Here is a 20,952-nt window from a genome sequence, read left to right on the forward strand (position 1 = left end):
GTCTGCATTTGTTCAGGGTACACACATGAATGCAGTTTTAAGGCTAACCACTGCATTCGTTTCCTTCTACAAGTCTCCAATTTCAGTCCAAGCACCCAGTCCTCTACCTGGTAACCTGCTGGTAAAACACTGCATCTTTGAGGCAAAACTACATCGTTCTTCTTCATGGAGATCATATCAATCACCTTCTTCGACATGGGCTTTGTCTTGAAATAAGAACAAAGGGAGATTTAGATGAGGAACTGCGTGGGGTAGGAAAAATGTGCCCAGAACTGTCCTTCTCTCCCTAAACATAGAAAAGGAGCAACAGGGTGAGAGAAACCACTGCAGGTTTGGAATCTGTGCACAGTGATTACCTCTGTGAGTTGTCAGGTGTTGGTGAGGAGTGCTGTCAGGGCTGAGCTTGACCATGTGAAATTTAGGATATCTATAAAATCCTGACCTTAATTCCCAGCTCACTGTTGAACAGAGAACATCTTCCCACTTCAGTAAGAGCCAAACAGAAATATCAGCATCAGGCTCATCCTCTGCCTTTCAAAGGGACATTCAGGGGCACTGCACTCCAGACACACGCAATCTAGGCTACAGAGTCCTATACCTTTCTTCCACATCTCATATGGGACCCCAGCCTTACCTTCACCTTTTGAGGTGGGGGAGAAAAACTTTTTATCCTCCAGCTGACAGATGACAAAGTGACCTAGAGAAAAAGAGATAAATACACCTATTATGGTGGGAATCAATATTAGAGCTGGAAGCATTTCTGTTCCTGGAATCAAATGATGCGTTAATCTGCATTATAAGCCATAATCTGCAGAGCAGCTGGAGTGTGTATTTGGGTTTTTGGTACCTCGCATATGCTTTTTAGTGATGTGTACTCTGTTATCAGCACTGGAAGCTGTTTGGTGGAAAGATTCTTACAGTGCACATATTTACCCAGCACTTTGGAATTCTTTGAATATAAAGGGCAGACCATCAGCTGATGTTAATTGCCGTGACACAAATGATGTCAGTGGGGCTGTTTTGTGTCAGTTGAGAATCTCTCTTTCAGTGCCAACCTTTCTTTACTCTTTCCACCAGCTTCCTTTAGTATAGCAATTTAAGGGAATTATTAAGAAATGTGAAATTGAGTATGTGAAAGACATAATTCACACACGTATCACATGTGCTCTTCAGGAGCCTGACTGGAGGATTAGTCTGGAGGATTTCAGTGGTGCCACTCATACCACGGCATCCATACCTGTGTTCCTCAAGATGAAATCTGCTGTAAGGTGCTTCTCATATTAAGTCTGGCTTCAGCCAGTTGGGTAAGATGTAAAGATAGAGTCAGCTGGCAGTCCTCATCCAAAGGAAGTCCCAGGGACACCTCAGGCAGCATTACCTGGGTAAAGACCAGAGCTGGATCATAAGCATGTTTTAACTCCTTTGACAAACAGAACAAGTGAGGAGCACTGAGAACTTGAAAACTTTCCTTGTGCATGGAAAATATGTATAACAACTTTACGCATGACTGCAAATGAATAACTCTTTTATACTTTATACAGCACAGCGTTTGGCTGGTGTTAACACCAAACTCGTTTGGTTTTCTCTGTTTTGAGGAACACTGAAAACTTTAGATGGTGGCGGATTTTAGCACTTATGATTTTACAAATGCGTGCTTTGTAGATCCCGTATTCACCTCAGACTGTACTTGGGGGGCATTTGTTATTTGCTGAGTACTGTTGCTCCCACTGAACTCTCCGCCTTAAGTGAGAAAACATTTCCAGTGTTTCAGTTCTGAAGTTCATCAAGACCAAGTGGAAGAGATCTGAGCCAAAGTGACAAGCACCCGGTGCCCTCTCCCTTGTCACTGGAACTGGATGGCCTTTAAGGTTCCTTCTAACCTTAACCCATTCCATGATTCAGTGTTTTTTGGGTTTGGGCAGCCAGTGAAGAGGAGGATGGCAATGGGGACGTCCATGTGGGGATGGATGACACGCTTTGCATGATGCACTGTGCAGGAGCTAGGGCTCATAGTTAAGCACTGAATGTGAACAGAAGCTGGAGAGCCATGTTTATCATCCATTCGCATTGCCCATTTCACCTACAGCCACTCATTGAACAGCATTTGAAATGAAGCACAGTGAAGGAAACCTGAGCTGTCTATGCAGATACCTAAGGAGATCTTCAGCAGACAAGTTACATTTTATGCTTTAGAAAAAAAAATCTCCCAACGTGCAAACCTCAGGTCACCAATTGAGCCAACTTTGTGACCTCCCTAAATTCAAAGGCGTTCATCCAGAACTGCGGATAATGTTTCTCCTTTTCACCTTAATTCTGGAAGGTGGGTGAAACGCCTGCTTGTAAACAGTTTTGCACTCAGCTTTGCACAGGATCCCAGTCATGTGGTAGAGACACAGCTGTCACATGTACCGATATTTTGAATGCTTTTTTAGCATGGGAACAAATTTAACAGTAATAGTGTTGTTCATCTAAGCGCTGCTTAATTCAGTTGAATTAAATGGAATCAGCGAGCGTTGTGTTCTGTTAGCACCCAATGTTCCTCAAATCACAGTCCCAGCCCTATGCAAACTGCATTAGCATTAATTAGCACACTGTCTTGTCACCTAGTTGCAGTATTCAGTTGTCATTTACCTTCAGAAAGCTCTGCTAGCTGTAAGCCATGTTCTGGGGTAATTTGTTGTTCTGAAGTTGCTGGGGAGGAGGAAGAGGAAGGAAGGCAGCTGGGGTGACAAAGTGTCTGTAAGCTTCTCTCTTGCTCTTATCTGTGTCCTAAGTGAATTCAGTGCACACTTGCTCTTGCCCAAGTTTTATCTTACATTTTTGAAGCAGAACTCTTTCAGGGAAAGAACGAGACGAGTGAGGAAAAGGAGCTACACGAGAACTTCACCTAGTTTCAGATGTGGTACTGGTGGTAGGACTTAGGCCCAGTTATTACTGTAATAAGAAACACAGGTACTCACAATTCCTTTAAAACATACCCTAAAAGAACTGATCCTACATAGAGAAGAGCAGTAGAACCTCATGGAAGTGCCTGATTTGGTGACACCTATGTGGGATACAACACCCGTGTGGCTTCATGCAGATCTTTCATTTCACCTACTGGAAATGAAAGTCCCAATGAAGGAAATAGGATATTCCAGTGTATGAAATCCAGCTCACAGCACAGTATTCACAGCATAGGATGCGCTCTGTGTTATGGTTTCGCTTTTGTTTCTCATTTGTTGCTCTGTATTTCGGTACTGGGGCACTTGTATTAGCTCATTGAGAGATGGAAGTTCCCTTTTAAGAAATACAAATAGAATTGTGGGAACAGAGAAGCCGCAAGTATTGGTCGCTTTCTCATCTTTAATCCACTCTGTGCAGTTGGGAGCCGTGTGTTTTATTTGGTATTGCTGAGACTGAATGCTTATTTGGAACACTGACTACACGCAAAGCCACAGTCATTTCAGAGCCCCACAATTCAGAACATGTGGTGACATTTCGAGATCACGGGAGCTGCCAGATCTGCGACGAGAAGGGAAAAGCCACCAGAGGACCGCTCTTATGTGAAGACAATAACTTCGAGCAAAGCAATACAAAAATTAAACGGATGTGGGAGAACAACCACGTCCCGTTTCGAGTCGATGCATCCCGTTAGGCACGCTGCCTTCTTGCTTTTAAGTGCCGGACGCGCGGAGCACAGCCGCACACCTCCCCTCTGCACCTGCACAGGTGCCTCATCCCCGTGCCAGGCCGCTGGGCTGAGCCCCCCGCACAGTGCCCACGCGTGGCTGCGGGCTGGGGCCCGTTCCCCTCTGCGTCCCCGGGGATGCCGCCCGCTCGGCCCCTCAGCTCTCGCCGCCCGCCCGCTCCATCCTCAGCCGCGCTCGACGCTCCCCGCGGCGATAAGGGCTCGGGGGCCGGACCTGCCCGTCCGTGCCCGTTCCGAGCCGGGAAAGGCTGCCGGCGGGCCGGGCCGTCGGAGGGGGCGGCGGAAGATGGCGGCCAAGCGGTCGGCCCCACCAGCGCCCGGCTCTTCCTCGCCTCCGTCCCTCCCCCCCGCGCCGCCCCTTTCCCCACCCTCCCGCGGCCGCCTCCTCCCTCCTCCCCGGGGAGGGGAGCGGCAGCGGCTGCCCGGGCTGAGCCGGGCTCGTGTGCTCTCTCTCGGCAGGAGTCCGGGAAGATGGCCGGAGCCGAGGCAGGGATGAGCGGCGCCGGGATCCAGCAGCAGCCCCAGCAGCAGCCCCAGCACCCGGCGGCGGCGGCGGCGGACGAGTCGTCGGACAGCGAAGGGGAGCACGAGGGCCCCCAGAAACTCATCCGGAAAGTGTCCACCTCGGGCCAGATCCGCAGCAAGGTAAGGGGCGAGGGGACAGGAGCCCGCCGCCTCCGCCTCGGCACCCGACGGCGCGGCCCGCGGTCGCATGCCGCTGCCCCCCGGCTGAGGGGGAGGCAGCCGTGCCTCTTCCTTCCTCCCCTCCCCTCCTCCCGGCCAGCTGCTGCGTCCACATCTGTCCCCGCTGGCAGGAAGCCCCCCGGGGCGGCGGGGCCGGAGGGGAAGCCGCCTGCCCGTAGCCGGCAGCCGCCCTGCCCTGCCCGCGTCCTGGGTGTGGGGGAAGCAACCTCCCTCTGCTCCTCTTCCTCAGCCGCATCCCGCCCGGCCCCGCTCGCTTCTCCGGCCCCGGCCCCGAGGAGCTCCGCGAGGAGTTGTGCGGCCCCGCCGGTGGCTGTGGGTCTGTAAAGCGGCTGTCAAAGTTTCGGGGCAGCGCGTTTTTTCGGCCAGCTCGGGCTGCGGAGCCGCCCCGGTGGGATTGCTGGCTTAACTTGGTGATGGATGGTGTGCTTGCATCACGATTTTTCCTGTAAAATGAACTTTGGCGAGCACGTGTTGAAGGTTGCTTTTCTACTGAGACTTAAGCCAAGTAGAAGGATCTCTTGCAAAACACGGTCCAAGTTCCATGGATGCACAAAGCCCGGCTGAGGTCATGCTCAGGCAGATGGCACGTAGGGCTTGGGTTCTGCACCACGACTCGTGTGTTACTCCCTTTGCCTAGCCAAGTTTGTGAGGATCTGCTATCGTGTTTGTGTGGGTTTGTGCCCTTCATCCCTTCAGCTCCACACACTACAGCCAAAGTGCCTCTCTGCAAGAAGCACTCGTTGCTTAGCATTGGCATTATCTTGCTTATGTGTAAGGTGCTAAGCCCTTTTTTCCAAAAACCTTCTTGTTGTCACTGCCTTTTGTTGCTAGATGTAACTTTGCAGTTGTGATTTATGTTACCTGCTAGTATAACCCTTCAGCCAGGCCTAACTGCTGTTTCACTGCGCTGTAAGTTGCATACAAACTTCCAGCTTTAACATCACTCCTCTGTGGTGATCTTCAAAAAGGCAGAACTGGTGCTGTGTCATCTCTGCTGGGGCTAGGTGTGTGCAAGGCTTTGCTGTCCTTAGTGGATGGTGCTTGTGTAAAGAAGATGTGAGGATTCTGTTCTCTTGAAACAGTTTTGTGGGCATGGAATCCCAGTGAGTTCTTACCCAGCGTTGTGGGTTGATGGGATACTGAGGGCTGCAAAGGCAGTTTTTTTAAGGCAATTCTGAATGTGATACTTTTGCTTATCTTAGTTTGCATCCCAGTTATATTTCTGTGAATTAGATTTATATGGGAAACGCTGACTACAAGGGGGAATGGTTTTAAACTTAGACAGGGGAGGTTCAGGTTAGGTATTAGGAGGAAGTTTTTCACTTAGAGGGTGGTAAAGCACTGGAACAGGTTGCCCAAGGAGGCTGTGGATGCCCCATCCCTGGAGGCATTCAAGGCCAGGCTGGATGTGGCTCTGGGCAGCTTGGTCTGCTGGTTGGTGACCCTGCACATAGCAGGGGGTTGAAACCAGATGATCATTGTGGTCCTTTTCAACCCAGGCCATTCTATGATTCTATGATAAAACGTTGCTTTACTTGTTAAAATTTACAGTAACATGCAACTGAGAATATAAATAACTTTTCATTGAAGTAAAAGTTATATATCTGTGTTAAGGATGAGACCCGCGTTCAATAATTCAGATGCACTTTATTTTATAACTCAGGATGCATTATTTAAAAGTAGCTGTATTTAGACTGACAACTCCCATTTAGTTTGAGGGTGTTTCATATTTGCTGTTGCAGTAGTTGGTGATCAGTGGTTACACGAAACCACGAAAGCAAGGAACGTCAGGGAGCTGCTCTTTCACCCAGCCAGTCCCTTTCATTCAAATTAGATTTGTTAAGCTTCACTTACTCTGTGAATGTGTTTGTAAGCTAAGGTTTTAATTAAGTGGATGGGGTTTGTCTTACAGCTAAGAATAGACTTTTGAAAGAACCTGAAACATGCACTTTACATTTATCATTGATGTTCATGGGCCATTTAACACTGTGCTGTTTTTCTCTGGAGGTTGCTTATATACTTACTCGAGACATTTCAGCAGTGTGGCGTTGATGCCTTAGCATGCAGCTGCACCCGAAAGTCTCTGCTGGCAATTGTTTTTATTTTACTTAAGGAAGATGTTATTTTTAGATGTTTTGGTACAGTTGATCATTTGTGAAAGCTCCCATATGGCGATTCTTTGCAGACAGAGCCCTTCAGTGGTGGATTTTTCTAGCGTCTATATAATAAGATTTAGCAAACATACGTATAATAGCAAAACCTTTTCCCTGGCATAAACACAGTTTTGATGATTTCTAACACCTGTAGTGCTCAGAGTGTATTTTTAAGCCTCGTCCTCTTGCTCCTACATCTGAACAAACGATTACTTGACCACGGGGGAAAATCAGAATGGGAAAGTGAAAGGAAAGAATACTATACTGGAAGAAGTAATTACACTGAAGTTCATTGCTTTTCGTATGCTGATCACACGCTCACTGCTCTGCTTAGAAATCTGTAGTCCAGTTTTGCTTACTCACATTGAGTAGTAACTTCCTCTGTGAATGGCTTGGCTGAGTTTAGTGGAACTGCTTTAACAGCATTGTGATACTTGAAGTGGATGGGTGGTAGGGATGAACATCTCTGTAACTTTTAGTCTTGATCTACTTGTGAATTGCACATACTTCTCATGTTTTTAGAGTATACGGAAGGCTTGCCTTGTGCTGAAATATGGCCACTATTTATTTCCCTGGTACAGAAAACCTGAAGATCAGCACGCTCTAGTTTCTGCAAAATGAGGAATAAACAAGTATTCAGTGGGACAACACCTTGCCTGTGTCTAGGAGCTGTTCGCTCAAGCTGCACGCTTGTTTATAGGGTGATGCCGTGGCAGTAGAGGAGCCAGGACTGAAATTATTTAGCACTTCTACGAGACTAAAGACAGCATCTTTCATCCTTGTCCTGGAAGCTGTTGAATTGTGGAGCACATATGTGTTCCCGGAGGAAGCGCAGCAGAACAAACAGGTGGCAAGTGCCCTGTGAAGTCTGTGCGGCTCAGGGCTGAAATCCCAAATGGGAAGTGTTGAAACCATTCTTGACTTCATGATGTTTACTGGCAGTTTTTCCCTGTCTCTGAGACCTCAGTATCTGGTATGTAAAAAGTGTCCTGGTAAAACTGTTTTTTGGAAAAGACAAGGCCAGGCTGGATGTGGCTCTGGGCAGCCTGATCTAGTGGCTGGTGACCCTGCCTGTAGCAGGTGGGTTGAAACTAGATGATCATTTTATGGTCCTTTTCAACCTAAGCCATTCTATGATATATGTGTTTTATTTATTTATCTTTGGTGAAGATATTTAAAAATCTGTATTCAGTTTTGAAGCAGTGTGTATGATGATGTACCAGCAGTGTTGTACTGGGGAATTAAATCATGCAAAGCTCTTGCATCTGCATCAAATTCAGCTTCTTCACTTTCAAAGACGCTGGTTAAAACAGTCAGTGCTTGTGCCTTTCTTAAACAAAGCAGATGATTTCATTTCTTCGGGGTTGCAGTATGAAAACTCTGCCTGTCATCAGCTGGCTCCTACTTTCTTTAAAGTTAATTGCTGTAGTGCAAAGTACATTCCTCACAAAGATGGTCTTGTTTTAGTCGTTTATAGCTGGAACCTGTTGAGAAAGGAAGGCTCAGATTAGAACTGACAGTGTTGTTGTTTTTTTTTTTTTATCCAGCTTGGGGGCAAGCATGAGAAAATAGATGAAGTGATGCCTGGATGCTTGGAAGCAGAATAGTTATATGAGCCTGGTGGTAGTTTCTGCTCATGTCTTGAGTACTCTGTGCTAGGAAGTGGATATGGAAAACAGCGCTTTCATTGCTGACCTGGCGTCCCACTGTAATGGCTCCATGTGCTGTTAATGGGAAAGCTCTGTTGGATGTGTGTCTTTCTCTCCAATTTGCTATTGGGTATCTCACCTGTGCTTGTTTTCAGATAAAACAGACATTCTGGAGCAGGGAGTATGAATTTGGAAATGTGAGAAAATAGGGTTTAGTTATTGAGAGAAACTCACCTGTAACACATCAAGGAGAATGCTGTCTTCACTTCCTTCACCCAAAATATTTTGTGTTGTTTGTTTGCTTGTTAAATCATGGAATTACTATGATGTGGGGGAATTTCTGAATTACGGCTATGTTATAATTAGGGGAGGTAATAGTATTATTTAACTAAATTGCAAGAGTTATTACTAGAATTATCTTATCTTAGGTCTTTATATATTATTTTTTAGATACCTTAAATCATTATGGAGTAATAAAAGTGAATTAATTAAATTCCCACTGTGTTTTTATTGCTCTTAGTGGATAACACCAGCCATTTAGGAGCTGAGCCTTCAGAAAGTTTCTAAACTCTTCCATATGGTGACATTTCACAGTGCCAAATCCCAGTAGTCACTTCCTGTTTGTTTCTGGTATACGTTTCTGTTCGATTACTATAGCTTGTTAATTCCCCTAAACATAATTGCTATTGTTGGTGTTGATGCTAGACCTCATGAATGTCATTCTCTGCAATGTCATCTGCTGTATTTAGCTTTTATTATCTGGTAGGTGCTGATTTACTCAGCTAAGTCGTGGTAGATTTCTTTCTGATTAAGGAAACATGACTTACGTACCAGAAGTTGTCACGAGAATGCCACGGTAGCAAATGTAACCCTAATCTGGATTCTTTATGTGCATTAGGATTGTCTGAATCTGCATGGCTTCAAAATGCATTGCAATTTGCAATTTATTTTACAACTGCATTAACAGAAGTAGTGTTGCTAAACTATATCACTGTGTTTGTACAGCGTGGGGCGGGACTGGAATGACCCAGTGCATAGCAATCATCTTTGACTTCTTGGCACCTGATAGCACCTACTCAAAAGATTTAAGAGTGCTGCAGGGTATTTGTCTGCACTATTATGTTTTCCATAATTTTCATTCTACAGTTAAATCAGATGCCTGCTGTATGCTCTGTATATCCATTATAGCAAGGTGTCCCACCAGCAGTTTGTTTTTTTTTTTTTTTACAACTGTTGTAAAATCCCTGGCAAATTTCATTCCCTCCTCATATTATGTGGTAGCTTTAACGTCATTTCTAAGTTATATGTTCAGAATCATTTATCAGTTTTTTATGCAGATGTGTATATTCATATAAGCACAGAATGGCTGGGCTGGAAGGGACCTTAAAGCCCACCTGCTCCCAACTCCCTGCAGTGGGCAGTGCCACCCACCTGCTTAGGCTGCCCAGAGCCCCATCCAACCTGGCCTTGAGCACCTCCAGGGTTGGGGCACCCACAGCTTCTCTAGGCAAGGGTTGTAGAGCACATCTGAGAGAGGCAAAATCATTTTTAGCATGTAATGATATGTAATTTCTTGGTTTTTCCTACATGGTGCATCTCCATGTACTCTTTCAAAAAAGTGTCCATTAATGGGAAGTTTCAGTCAAAGACACAGTAGTTCTGGGAAGTTAAAAATGACTAAATGTGCTCTATACAGAAGGGAGTAGGGTTAGCCTGGCACAGTGGTCATTACCCCTCCAAATTCTGATACATGTTTGTATAAAACTGAAATGAAATCTGCTAAGGCATTTCAATGATGCATGTATTGGCAAAGTTTAAATTACTAGTGAGCTACCAGATAGGAAGAGTTTGTAACGTTTTTTTTTCAGTGGATATTTGCAAGCAGGTCTTCAAAGAAAATGTTGCTGCTTTTGCCTTTTGTTTGCTTTGTTTTCCTTAAAAGGATTAATGCAATTTTGTGTAGAAAAATAACATGAATTACACTTCTTTTTTGCCTCAGACATACAGTGAACTGTGAATGTGGGAAAAAGAAAGACAAGATAATCACACTCCCATCTTTAATATAAGAGGCACTGATTTTGTTTTGTGTTTTGTTCCAAGGGAATGCCAGAAAGATCAGGTGGAACACATTGAGCTTGTTCTGCAATTTAGGGAAAATTTCTGGTTTTAAGAAGCACAAGAAGAGACTATTTCAAGAACAAATGACAACTGGGAATCTCTTCTGAGGTGTCTTATCTGGTGAACTTCATGTGCACAGTCCTGAAGACATGTAACAGTCATTCCAGAGCTCAAGAAAGAACTGTTCTATAGCTGGGTCTTTATCCATGTGAGGCTATATAGATAATTTGTGTACATTTTGATTTCTTTCCAGTAGCTACATCAGGATCCAAAATGCCACAGGGCTTGCTGTATGACTGCTATATGAGTAGCTGGGCTATCCAGCTTAGCTTTGTATGTGTAACAGAACACACAGAATGACAGTGGTTTTGTAATTGAAGTAATGATCAGAAGAATAGTTCGTTTGGCTATCACAGAGCCTTCATATGAAAGGAAGTATCAAATCCTCTTGACTAGCTGAAGATGATAAAAGGCAACTTAGACCAGTGCTCTTGCTCTGGGACATTACAAAGGGCCAAGGCTTTTCTGTTTAATTATGTTACTTTCATTTTCTTTGGCCAACTTGTCCTTCTGGTTGTCCTTCTTTGGCCAACTGTCCTTCTACAAACAGCATGTGTAGTCTGCAGGCTTAGCTAGAAGGTAATATTGTGTTTTGTATTTATGTGTGGATTCACTGAAGTTCAGAAATCAGAGTTTTGGGTGTAAGATCATGCTTCTGTGGTAGTTTTGACATTCTGGTTTTCCTTTTTCTTCTGGTAGGGGTGACTAATGCAGGACTCTGTGTCTTGTGAAGGTAGTTCAGGAGCTTACCATGAGTGAAGCTAGCAGAGGAACCACAGGAAATGCATTTTGTTCTGCTTGGCCATTATTATTTCTTTTTGAGATTTTTTTTTTTGTTCTTCCCACGTGATGTTCTCTATTCTTGTTTCTAATACAGGTGAATGTGATGCTGGAATGCTGCTGACAGCATGGCTAGCTTTGGTCACTTCTTTCAGTTTTATGCTGATGCTTGATCTCATCTCAAAAGAAAAAACAAAACATTCTTCCTTTAAACTTTGCATTTGCCACCTTTTTACATTACCTTTTTATCCCTTCTTATCTTGTCTTCAAAGCATAAGTTGCATTGTCCAAAGTCTTTAAAAACCAAGGGCCAGGCTACTGAATAACAGTGCAGTAGCCATAGCTCTGTTAAAGTGAGTTCAAGCTACAATGCTCAGTTTGCTAGCAATGGTGTAGTAGCCACGCTGGGTGGCATCCATAACTTATATTCCTCCTGTTACAATAAAAAGAAGTGCCATTCTTTCTTAATGTTGTGATGAATACAGCATTTACAAACGAGCTTGACGCTGACCCAAAAAGAATACTATTTCACTGATGTGCTAAAAGTAAGAACTCCGAATTAGAGGGTATTTAAAATGCAATAAGAGATTTATTCCACTAAAACAGTTAAGCAGATGCTGAAACACTTCAGTTGTCCTGTACACTTTTACATGATTAATTACTTCTTAAAATTAAGCCGGCGCTTAAGTGCTTGTTGGATGTGGGCCATAGAAATTTTGTACGCAAAGTCAGAACGTGGTTGACTTAAAAGTTTTACCATGTAGGAATTATCCTGATATATTGCACAATTATGAAGAAATAGCAAATAATTTTTCTTCAGCTATTATTATTATTTTTCATTTGACTAATGTTCTTGCTTGGAAATATTTCAGTGCTTAGATACTAAAGGCACGATAACTGGTCTGTGCTCCTGGGACGTTTAAGATTATTGTAATGAAATCGGCAAGGCTTCCTAATTGATGGGAATTGATTTGTTTATTACAGGAGCGGTGTGAGATTTATGATGATCTGAACCATTCATTTCCTTGCCTTTAAATGTTTGGGTCTTGTAAATGGTGTGAGAGAGCTCTGCGTTGTTGTCACTAAGCAACCTTAATAGGGTTTTGGAGCCGAGGAGCAGCATACTGCCGGTGAGCCTCCCCGTGCTTTTGCTGGCTGGGAAGGAGGATGAACCCCTCAGTGGTAGCTGCCAGAGGAAGCTTGCAGCCGATTGCAGGGCTTTTAGAGATGTCCGTGCTGAAGGAAGCCGGCCGTGCCGCTGGAGTTGCTTTGCGCTTCTGGCACAGCTTCGTGCTGGGAAGATCTGCCTCTGTCTTTCGTGCATGTGGAGAATTAAGTGGATCTAAAGGGCTGTCGTGCTGCTCTGGTCAGTTATGTCCTGTTGTGTGGCTGCTTAAATTTAGCAACTCCGTTTGGCTGTCTTCGGTCTGACAGCTGGTAGTCCTGCGAGCTGCTGTAGTACTGGGGAGGAGGAGGGAGACCAGTGGGCTCCCAGCTCCCGGTGGCATAAGAGGCTCAGGACATCCACGAAGCTCACCAGAAGCCAACAGGCAGACTTCTTCCCTCACTGTGCACGCTTTGTGTTGGTCGTGAGAACAGGCACATGCTTCTGTGTTTGTTTTAATGCTCCCATAGAGACATCTTGCTGATCATCTCCTCCTTTCCTTCCTGCTGCTGTCCCTGTTTCTTCAGAGCTGCAGCTGAGAAAGGGCAGCATCCCTGTCCCTTTCAGCCTGCGACTCTGCAGGTTTCTCTCTCCCAGTAATGCCAATGAAGGGAGGAGTTTCCAAACCCCAAACTTTGGTTGGGTGTGGAGTATCAGAGAAGGTGCAAATCTGTGAGATTGCTCCTCTGGATAGCTTCACTCCATGCTGCCTGTTTTGAGGGCTCTCATCTGTTCTGGGAGCAGACATTCACTGAGGAACTGTGGGCTTGAAAGCCAGTGTACCTTTTGTGATGGATTTTTATCTGGTATTGTCATTTTTTGCCTGATATCTTGGAAGGCTTCCTGTGAGTTATTGTATTGACAAACATTGTTTGTCTCTGTCTCAGCTTTCTAGTTGATAAAAGTGTAAAAGAGAGTCCAAAAAGTGGTTGTGATGAGTCAAGCACCCCATCACTGTAAGAATAGCATAGAATACACTGACTTGGAAGGGACTCATAATGATGATGGAATACAGCTCCTGTATGGTGTTGTTCACGGTGCATGCACTAATTCCTTCATGTTAACTTGCTGCATTTGTAACACACAAATTCTTCCTGTGACGAATGCTGAGAGGGTATAGGTCTGCAGTGGGGAACTGATATAACTGAATTACTTGGGTCTGAGATGTAGAGCAAATGGTTCTGATTAAGCTTTTAAAGAAAGAAATACAAAATGTTTTTATTGTTTACACAACTTCTCATTAAAGGCAAAACAAACAAAAAGAGCTGTGAAGCCTGAGCTCCTATCCAATGCTGTTAACCTCCTTTTTTCTTTTTTTTTTCTCTCAAACGAGTTAACTTGCCTAAGCAAACTGTGCATGTAGTCTGGAAGTTTGCATTATAATGCTTTTGTTGAGGGAAAGAAGAACTTGAGATAGGTTTCTTACGTAGCTCAGTTAACTGCAGCTTGGGTTTTATATTTCTTTTATAAAGAATGAACTATGCATGAATCCTGGGCTAATGTGAATACCTGTATGCTATTTCTTGTCTGCTTCTGGGAAAAAAGGGACTTAACCTGTATTGGTTAGCATGTTAGGGCCTGTGCTTGCATCCTTTCTCCCTTGCCCTACTTGCTAATGTTACAAAATCCCTAAATAAAAGTGCTGTGGGCTTCAGAAGGTTGTCAGTTTCATACCCGTGTCCCTGAGGCTTCACTGAAAAACTGTGTTCTGCTGCTTCTGCAGCGTTTCAAAGGAAAAGGAGATAACAAGAAATGCAGAACTTCTGATGAGCTCTTGTCAAAAGCAAGCTATTAAATGTGCTGGTTGACATCAAGCTGCATGGTTAAATCCATGCTACTTTTGCATATTATCTCACATTACCTGGCGTTCCCAGGTGAACGTGATAGCAGTGCGTAGCTGTGGGTCTGAAAAGAATGCATAATCTCTGTTCCAGTTTCTTTAACCTTTGTGTGGTTCTGATTACACGTACACTTCAGACGATCTTAATTCTTGCACAATGCGATCAGCACTTCAGTCTGTGTGTGTGTATGAATAAGTACTAATGTTATTTTCTTTTTTTTTAATTCTTTTTGCTTGCATTATTTAGGGCAGGAAAAAAAAAAACAAAAAGCACCAGTGCACCAAGTCAGTTTTGCACTTGGTTGGTGAGTGGAGGAGACGAAAGGAGTTAACATCACAGGTTCTGCTCCTTCCCCACCCTTCCTCAGCAGTTTTACAAAGGGCTGCTATTTCAGATTACCCTTTGAGCCTGTGATAAACCTGTGTCCCTGCCTCACAGCGAGCAGTTGGAAACGAGTGGGAAATTTTATATTTTTCTATTTGAGCTACAAAAAAAAAAAAAACCCAAAAACCTGCAGGTAAATGAGCTTCTGCTGGGTTTTGTGCTAAGGATGATTATACCTTTTCTTTGAAATACACACCAGGGTTATTTATAGCTCATCTGCAGTTGAAATTACCATGAGTAGGTGTGAGAGAATACAGAAAGGGGCTTTTTGTAGGTAAAAAGTATTTATGGGGCTTGGTACAGAAGCAAAATAATTATTTGGGTTGGAAAGGACTTCTGGAGTGCCACCTCCGTGCTTAGAGAAGGGACGCTTTCAAAGCAACATAAGGTTGCTCAGAGCCATTCTTTTGCAAATAATGTTTTATACACCATCAGAATGTGTCTGGCTCCTGATACATTTTGTATTAGGCATCCTCTGTTTTCTTCACACACCATGCTGAGGATAAGCTGTGTCTGCTAAGGAAGATTTGTCAGCAGGTAAAGGCTTGTTTAGATACATTCAGAAGCAAAAAAAAGTATATATATAGAAGAAAAAAAATTAGTTTCAATGGTACGAGTTTGGGAAAGATTGTAGAAGGTGAAAAGCACCTTTACTTCCCTCTCTCTACTGCCTTATAGCATGAGTGTGAGGTGCCAGAGTACACTTAGCGTACCTAATTTGGAGTGCTTTAAATAGCTTTCTGTTTGCATTACAGATAAGTGTTTGAATGCAGATCAGTGGTATGGAATCATGTCATGTCCTGTCAAGTTCTAAAACTGTTCTCCTCTCTCTAAACCTCTCTAGACAGATTTCTGTCTATTTTAGTACTATTTTAGCACTGGCTGATTTGCCACAAGACTGATTCAAATTAAAATTTGAATGGACACTCCTGGGAGCTGGAAATTAAACTGCTCTGTGACAAAAGGAAATGACAAAAACTGAAATTATTTCTACGTTGCTGTTCTGCATCATTTTAGATGACCCAGGTTTTGACCAAGATGCAGTACACTGCCACTGAGGGTGGCTGGTTTCATGCTGCACCATCTCCACAGTTCCTCTCATATCACAGATCTACCAACAGAGGTGACTGCGCACTTCTTGCAGGTGCTGAAGGGTGACTCAGAGATCACGAGTCTGGCACAGAGTAGGACCCACCAAGAGGGGGGTGAGAAAAGAGATGCTTGGTGTGGAGCCTTGGTGACAGTAGGCTTTCTGACCCTTTTTTGTGTCCTGGGTATACTTAGTGTTTTCTTTCTGCTAAATTTTGTGATTATGAAACATCTCTGATGGTGTAGTTTAGCAGCAAGGCTGTCTGTCTCCTCTTTGAGCCTCTACTCGATCTTCCCTTCTACTTGACCTCGAACCACTTAAACTCTGTGGGTCTTGAGTTGTTAATGCCACTAATCAGTTATGCTAAGACACATGGTTATGGAAGAATAGCAATGTCAGCTCTTCTCCACAAGGTGTTAAGCGAGACTCAGCTTCTGATTCTTTCTGTGCATGATTTTGTAGTATACAAAAAAGCATTTATGTTTTCTTTCATTGGAGTGGTATGCAATGTAGTTTATAGAAAAATGAACTATACTAGCCTCTATGACAAAATCAATACATAATATCCACAGAGGAAAAAAAATATGTTGTTGATCATGCTGAATTTAATGATGGCCTTTGTTTTAATTGCAAAATTATCTTAACTTTTTAGTGGAGAGGTTGAAAATCCTGAGCAGTATCTTGTTAAACTGCATGATAGCCTGAGGTTTTCTTTGCTTTGTCACAGAATGGCAGAACTGTAGAGGCTGTACGGGACAATCTAGTCCAACCCTCTGCTAAATCAGGTTCCCTAGAGTAGGTTACACTGGAAATGTGACCGAATCTGCACTTAATTTTTATGCTAGCAAATGGGGCTTGCAGTGAGAATTTCAATGCATTCTATGTGAAAATATTTGCAATATATATAAGAACTGCTCCAAAAGTAATGCCTCTTATTGTACTATGTTGGCCCATGACATCAGAGGTAGGTGTTGATGGTACAGCAATAGAGGTTGAACCTTCCCACCAATATCCCATTACATTTTGTTGCATGTGACAGATGGCAGCAGAGGGGCAGTCTGACAGAATGGTGTCTGACATGGAAGTGTGGATGAAGCAAAGATGTGGCACTGAATTCCTCCATGCTGAAAACAGTTACATCCATTAACATCCATCAGTGCAGGTTTTTATGAAAATGACATGCAGGCTCTTGTTCTTCTTTGGTGAAAATGTATAGCTGACAGTGATGACTGTATTGAAAAATAGTGTTTTGTGGCTGAGAATTTGCTCTGTTAAATACTGTTACTGTGCTCTTTGAACCTGTTGTATTTTCCATGGAAATAAATCGGAGGCATTACTTTCAGAGCAAACTGCGTGTGTCTCTGTGCATATATTGTATACGTAGTTAAGCACTGTGTATAGCTTGACTGCCCTTCTCTTTATAGATGTTTCTTTCAGGTTTAACATTTGAGAAAAGCAGTGCCAGGGTGAAGTCTGAAGTTCAGGCAGTTCGCTGACGAAGTTCAGAGTTGTGCCCATTATAGAAACACTGTTTATATTGCTCCAGTTAAGAACATCATAGCATGTCTATTACAACTTTTGCCTTTTATATGTTGGCTATAAAAACTAATTCTAAACTGAAACAAGAATGTAGTCTTGATGTTTTATTACTTAGAGTTAATATATGGTGCAAGGCCATCTGAGAGTATTCAAGAATAAGTGCTGCACCTGATTGCAGTCTCTCTTGGCAACTTAGGCTGGGTTCATTGCACACAGGCAAGTGGCTGCCGGAGTGTTGGTGGGAGGTTTTTTGTCTTTGTTGTTATTTTCACAAGTTGCATAGAGAAGAGTACAATTTGAAATGTCAGCATCCTGGGATTTGGACAATGAGGTTGGATATGCTTGGCATTCCTATAAAAGCTTCTGTGGAAAAGAATGGAGAGGGCAACCAGCATGATTCCACAGTGCGATTTGAATGCAGTGTGATGTGTGGGACAGCTTCCTTCTGAAACAAATAAAAGCATAGGTGGAAGATACTTTGCTGTTTGCATGCAAACTTGGGAACTGCATTTTGGGTGGCGTCTTGGACATCTGGAACTATCGCATCACAGCAAATGCTGAACTTGTCTGTCTCTTTCAGAGACCTGATAGTCTCTCTCTCTTTTTTTTTTTCTTCTTTTCTCTTTTTTGGCCTAAACATGGACATAATGTTGCTGATGAATGGATTATTTATTTATTTTCTTTTAGCTTTTAGGGTGTCTTCCCCTGTCATCATGGCCAGCAGAAGCTTGAACGGAAGCTAAGTGGAGGAGAGTGAGTGCAGTGCATCAGTCAGGAGGGTGTAGTACTCCATCTACTTGAACCAGATATAAAGAAATACGGAGTAACACTGGAGCAGGTGTGACTTACTACTTTGTGCACAGTGCTTCCTACACACCTTACCTTCTCAATTCACACTGAGGAAGTCTATAGCAAACATGAAACAGGATTTAAGTGCCTGTGGGTTGTGGTTGCTGCTGCGCACGTGCCCCTAAAATTACCACGGGGCAACATGGTCAGTAAGGTAATCTGAGGGCCTTAGATCTGCTGCACCATATCTGCTATTGCACGTAGTAGTGGGTTTTAACAGCTTTTCTCCCACAAATTTTTGTACGTGACTACTTGGTGCTTATGGGATAAGCTTAATTCTGTGGGTGGATCTTAAAAGAGAAGATGTTGCCTGGAGGCCATATTCAGCCTATGAAAGTGCTCATTATTTTTCTACAATCTGTAGCTCCTGAGGCACTCAATTTTTTTTCTTTTTTTGCCTTACTTCTCCTCAGGTGGGTCCCTATCCATGAATTTGTGATGTTATTTCAGTTAAGAGTGCATTTTTAATTGCTGTTATCTGAGCCCAAATAGTAAAAACATGACTGGCTGTCTTCTTAGAAATGCAGCCAACCTGTTCCCTTTTTATAGAGTGGAATGAAGATTTCCGAAGCCTTTTATGTCTTCTGAGGATAAGAACTTGTTCTAATTTGAGGACAGTTTTTTTTTCCTTGGTTGGTGCTAGACAGATATGAAGGTTGTGTAGGATAGTGGGACCAAAGGACTGGGATGTGGTTGCCAGTACTGGAAATCCTTCTGTATGTATAAACTTATAATTTCACAGATATGTGTGTCTTCTGAAATGGGTATTCCCCTGCTGCAGTTACCTGTGAGGCTGCTGATGAATGTACCTGTGGCATTGTGTTATATTTTAAAGCCTGTCTGTCAAGCTAGACAGGCCATATTCTGCTCCCTCTCAGCACCACTCGCCAGAGTGATCTTGGGGATTCTTCAGAAAACATTTTAATTTCCGAGGAGAAAATTGCAACTCCTAAGCTGGGACAGATACTATAGAATTTATTGAACATTTGTTTACAAAGCCTTTTAATTTTCTCTTCAGTTGAACTGTGTACTTCTGAGCTGTCATGGCACATCTGTGAGGTCTATTGGTTGCTCCGGAGAGAAGGAGGGAATGGCCAGAGAAGAACTCTTTCAGTTTAAGTCATTTTCTGTTCTCATGTTTTTCTCTTCTAAAATTACTGAATTGGGTTCAAAGGACTTAAGTGTATCAGTGGACCTTGGGGCTGGGTATTGGGCCATAGTATCAATCTGATATGGCAGAACAGCGGTTATCAGCTGTATTCTTGGCTGGGTTACATGTGATTACCTGTTGTGAAAGCAGCCATATAGGAATCCTGGGCTGCATCAAAAACAGTGTGGCCAGGAGGCAAGGGAACTGGTCCTGCCCCCTCCTGCTCTGTGTTGTGAGACCTCACGTGGAGCACTGTGTCCACATGTGGAGTCCTCAGTGCAGGAGGGACATGGATCTGCTGGAATGCATCCAGAAGAGGGCCTCAAAAATGATTCAAAAGGGAAGGAACACCCCTCCTATAAGGACAGGCTTAGAGAGCTGGGGCTGTTCAGCATGGAGAAGAGAATGCTCTGAGGAGATGGGATGAAGGGGATGGATTCTTTAGTAGGATCCATTGTGATAGGACAAGGGGAAATGTTTTCAAACTAAAAACAGGGGAGATTTGGACTAAATGTAAGGAAGAAATTTTTTACAGTAAGGGTGGTGAGGCACAGGTTGCCCAGAGAGGTGATTGATTCTCCATCCCTGGAGACATTCAAGGCCAGGCTGGATCAGGCTCTGAGCACCTGATTGAGGTGTAGATGTGTCTGTGCATTGCAGGGAAGTTCGACTAGATGACCTTTGAAGATCCCTTCCAACTCTGAGGATTCTGTAATTCTCTGAATTTGTGCTGAAGTGGGGTCCATGCTCTGCTTGTCCGTGTGTCAAACATAGGAGACCTCTTGTACTTTGGAAAAACAATCAAACTGTTGGGTGTAATTATATGTTCTGAGCTTTCTTTTTCACAGTGTGATCTTCAGGAGTACTTTATCAGAAAAATACATGTAACATGCCTCTTCCTGTGAGGTGTTTTCTTTCTTTTTTTTCTTTCTTTTTTTTTTTTTTTTTTTTTTTTCTTTTTTTTCTTTTTTTTCTCTTCTGTATCAGCTTTATTTTCAGTTGTCATACTGATGACATGTCTGTCTGGAAGATGGTGGTGCTGCATAGAGATGCCCTCACCAGCCCCAGATGAACTTGCTTGCCTTCTGGTTCCTGCATAGCCATGTTGTGCTTTGTTCCCAAAGGAGCTAATTAGCTGGGGTGTTACATCATGCTACAGTGGTTATCTTGCTTCCAGTTCCAATGTACTTCACTTAGCGATAGCTCACATATCTCTGCAAAACACTGCGTTGTATTGTTCAGGCCTGTCCCAAAATACGAGGAGAGATTTATGGCAGGGAGCTCAATCCTACTTCCTTATTTCTTCGTTCTTTGTACTGAGGTGAATTAGCTCCTCAGTTCAGGATGGTTTCTTCCATTCTGCTGAAAATCTCTTTTTGCACAGAGGGAGCAATTCTTCTCTCTCTTTTCCTTTTTGTCTTTGTGTGGCTCATCACTAAACTCACCACTCTGCACCTGGAGCAGTCCTCAGTGCTGCACCTGCTCAAGGTAACAGTGGCTCTAGGAGCAGCCTGCCAGGTCCTGTGAGCTTATTTAGTGGCATGATGTTCGAAGAACTGTAAGAGGAGAGGGGGAGTTGTATGCTTCCTATGGTAAAGGAGAGGAGAATCCAAAACCTTCCTTCTGTTCTTGGTATAGACATTGTTTCCTTTTTCTCATCTGAATGGTGCAGTGAAATACGGCTAGCAGTGTTGTACCTGCATGCATTCAAACTCTAGGGGAATCTTGGGTGCTGTCTTCACATAAGGACCTAGATTAGGGGATATAAAAAATGGCAT

The 20,952-nt window shown here is 43.5% G+C and overlaps 1 protein-coding gene and 1 long non-coding RNA gene across 6 annotated transcripts in view; one reads left to right on the plus strand and one right to left on the minus strand.

Annotated features, from left to right (window-relative positions):
- The window catches only part of LOC122171286, a 37,816-nt gene extending 34,094 nt beyond the window's left edge, over nt 1-3,722 (minus strand). For 2 of the 5 annotated variants that reach the window (XR_006171949.1, XR_006171946.1), the window contains exons 1-2: nt 1,238-3,720; nt 635-697 (exon numbers count right to left, since the gene is read on the minus strand). This is a non-coding gene — a long non-coding RNA (uncharacterized LOC122171286). Of the gene's footprint in view, nt 1-634; nt 698-1,237 lie in introns of all 5 variants that reach the window. The other 3 variants (XR_006171948.1, XR_006171947.1, XR_006171950.1) reach the window with 3 other exon arrangements.
- A 255-nt stretch (nt 3,723-3,977) lies between these two features.
- DGKH (diacylglycerol kinase eta) overlaps nt 3,978-20,952 on the plus strand; it is a 157,822-nt gene continuing 140,847 nt past the window's right edge. Inside the window, 2 exon segments of the mRNA XM_042838892.1 lie at nt 3,978-4,064; nt 4,067-4,336. Coding sequence (XP_042694826.1) covers nt 3,978-4,064; nt 4,067-4,336 — 357 coding nt within the window.

The sequence above is a fragment of the Centrocercus urophasianus genome, unplaced genomic scaffold (genome assembly GCF_019232065.1).
Source record: "Centrocercus urophasianus isolate 14NV4802_14NV808 unplaced genomic scaffold, USGS_Curo_1.0 seq_9, whole genome shotgun sequence".
NCBI classification, from domain to species: Eukaryota; Metazoa; Chordata; class Aves; order Galliformes; family Phasianidae; genus Centrocercus; species Centrocercus urophasianus.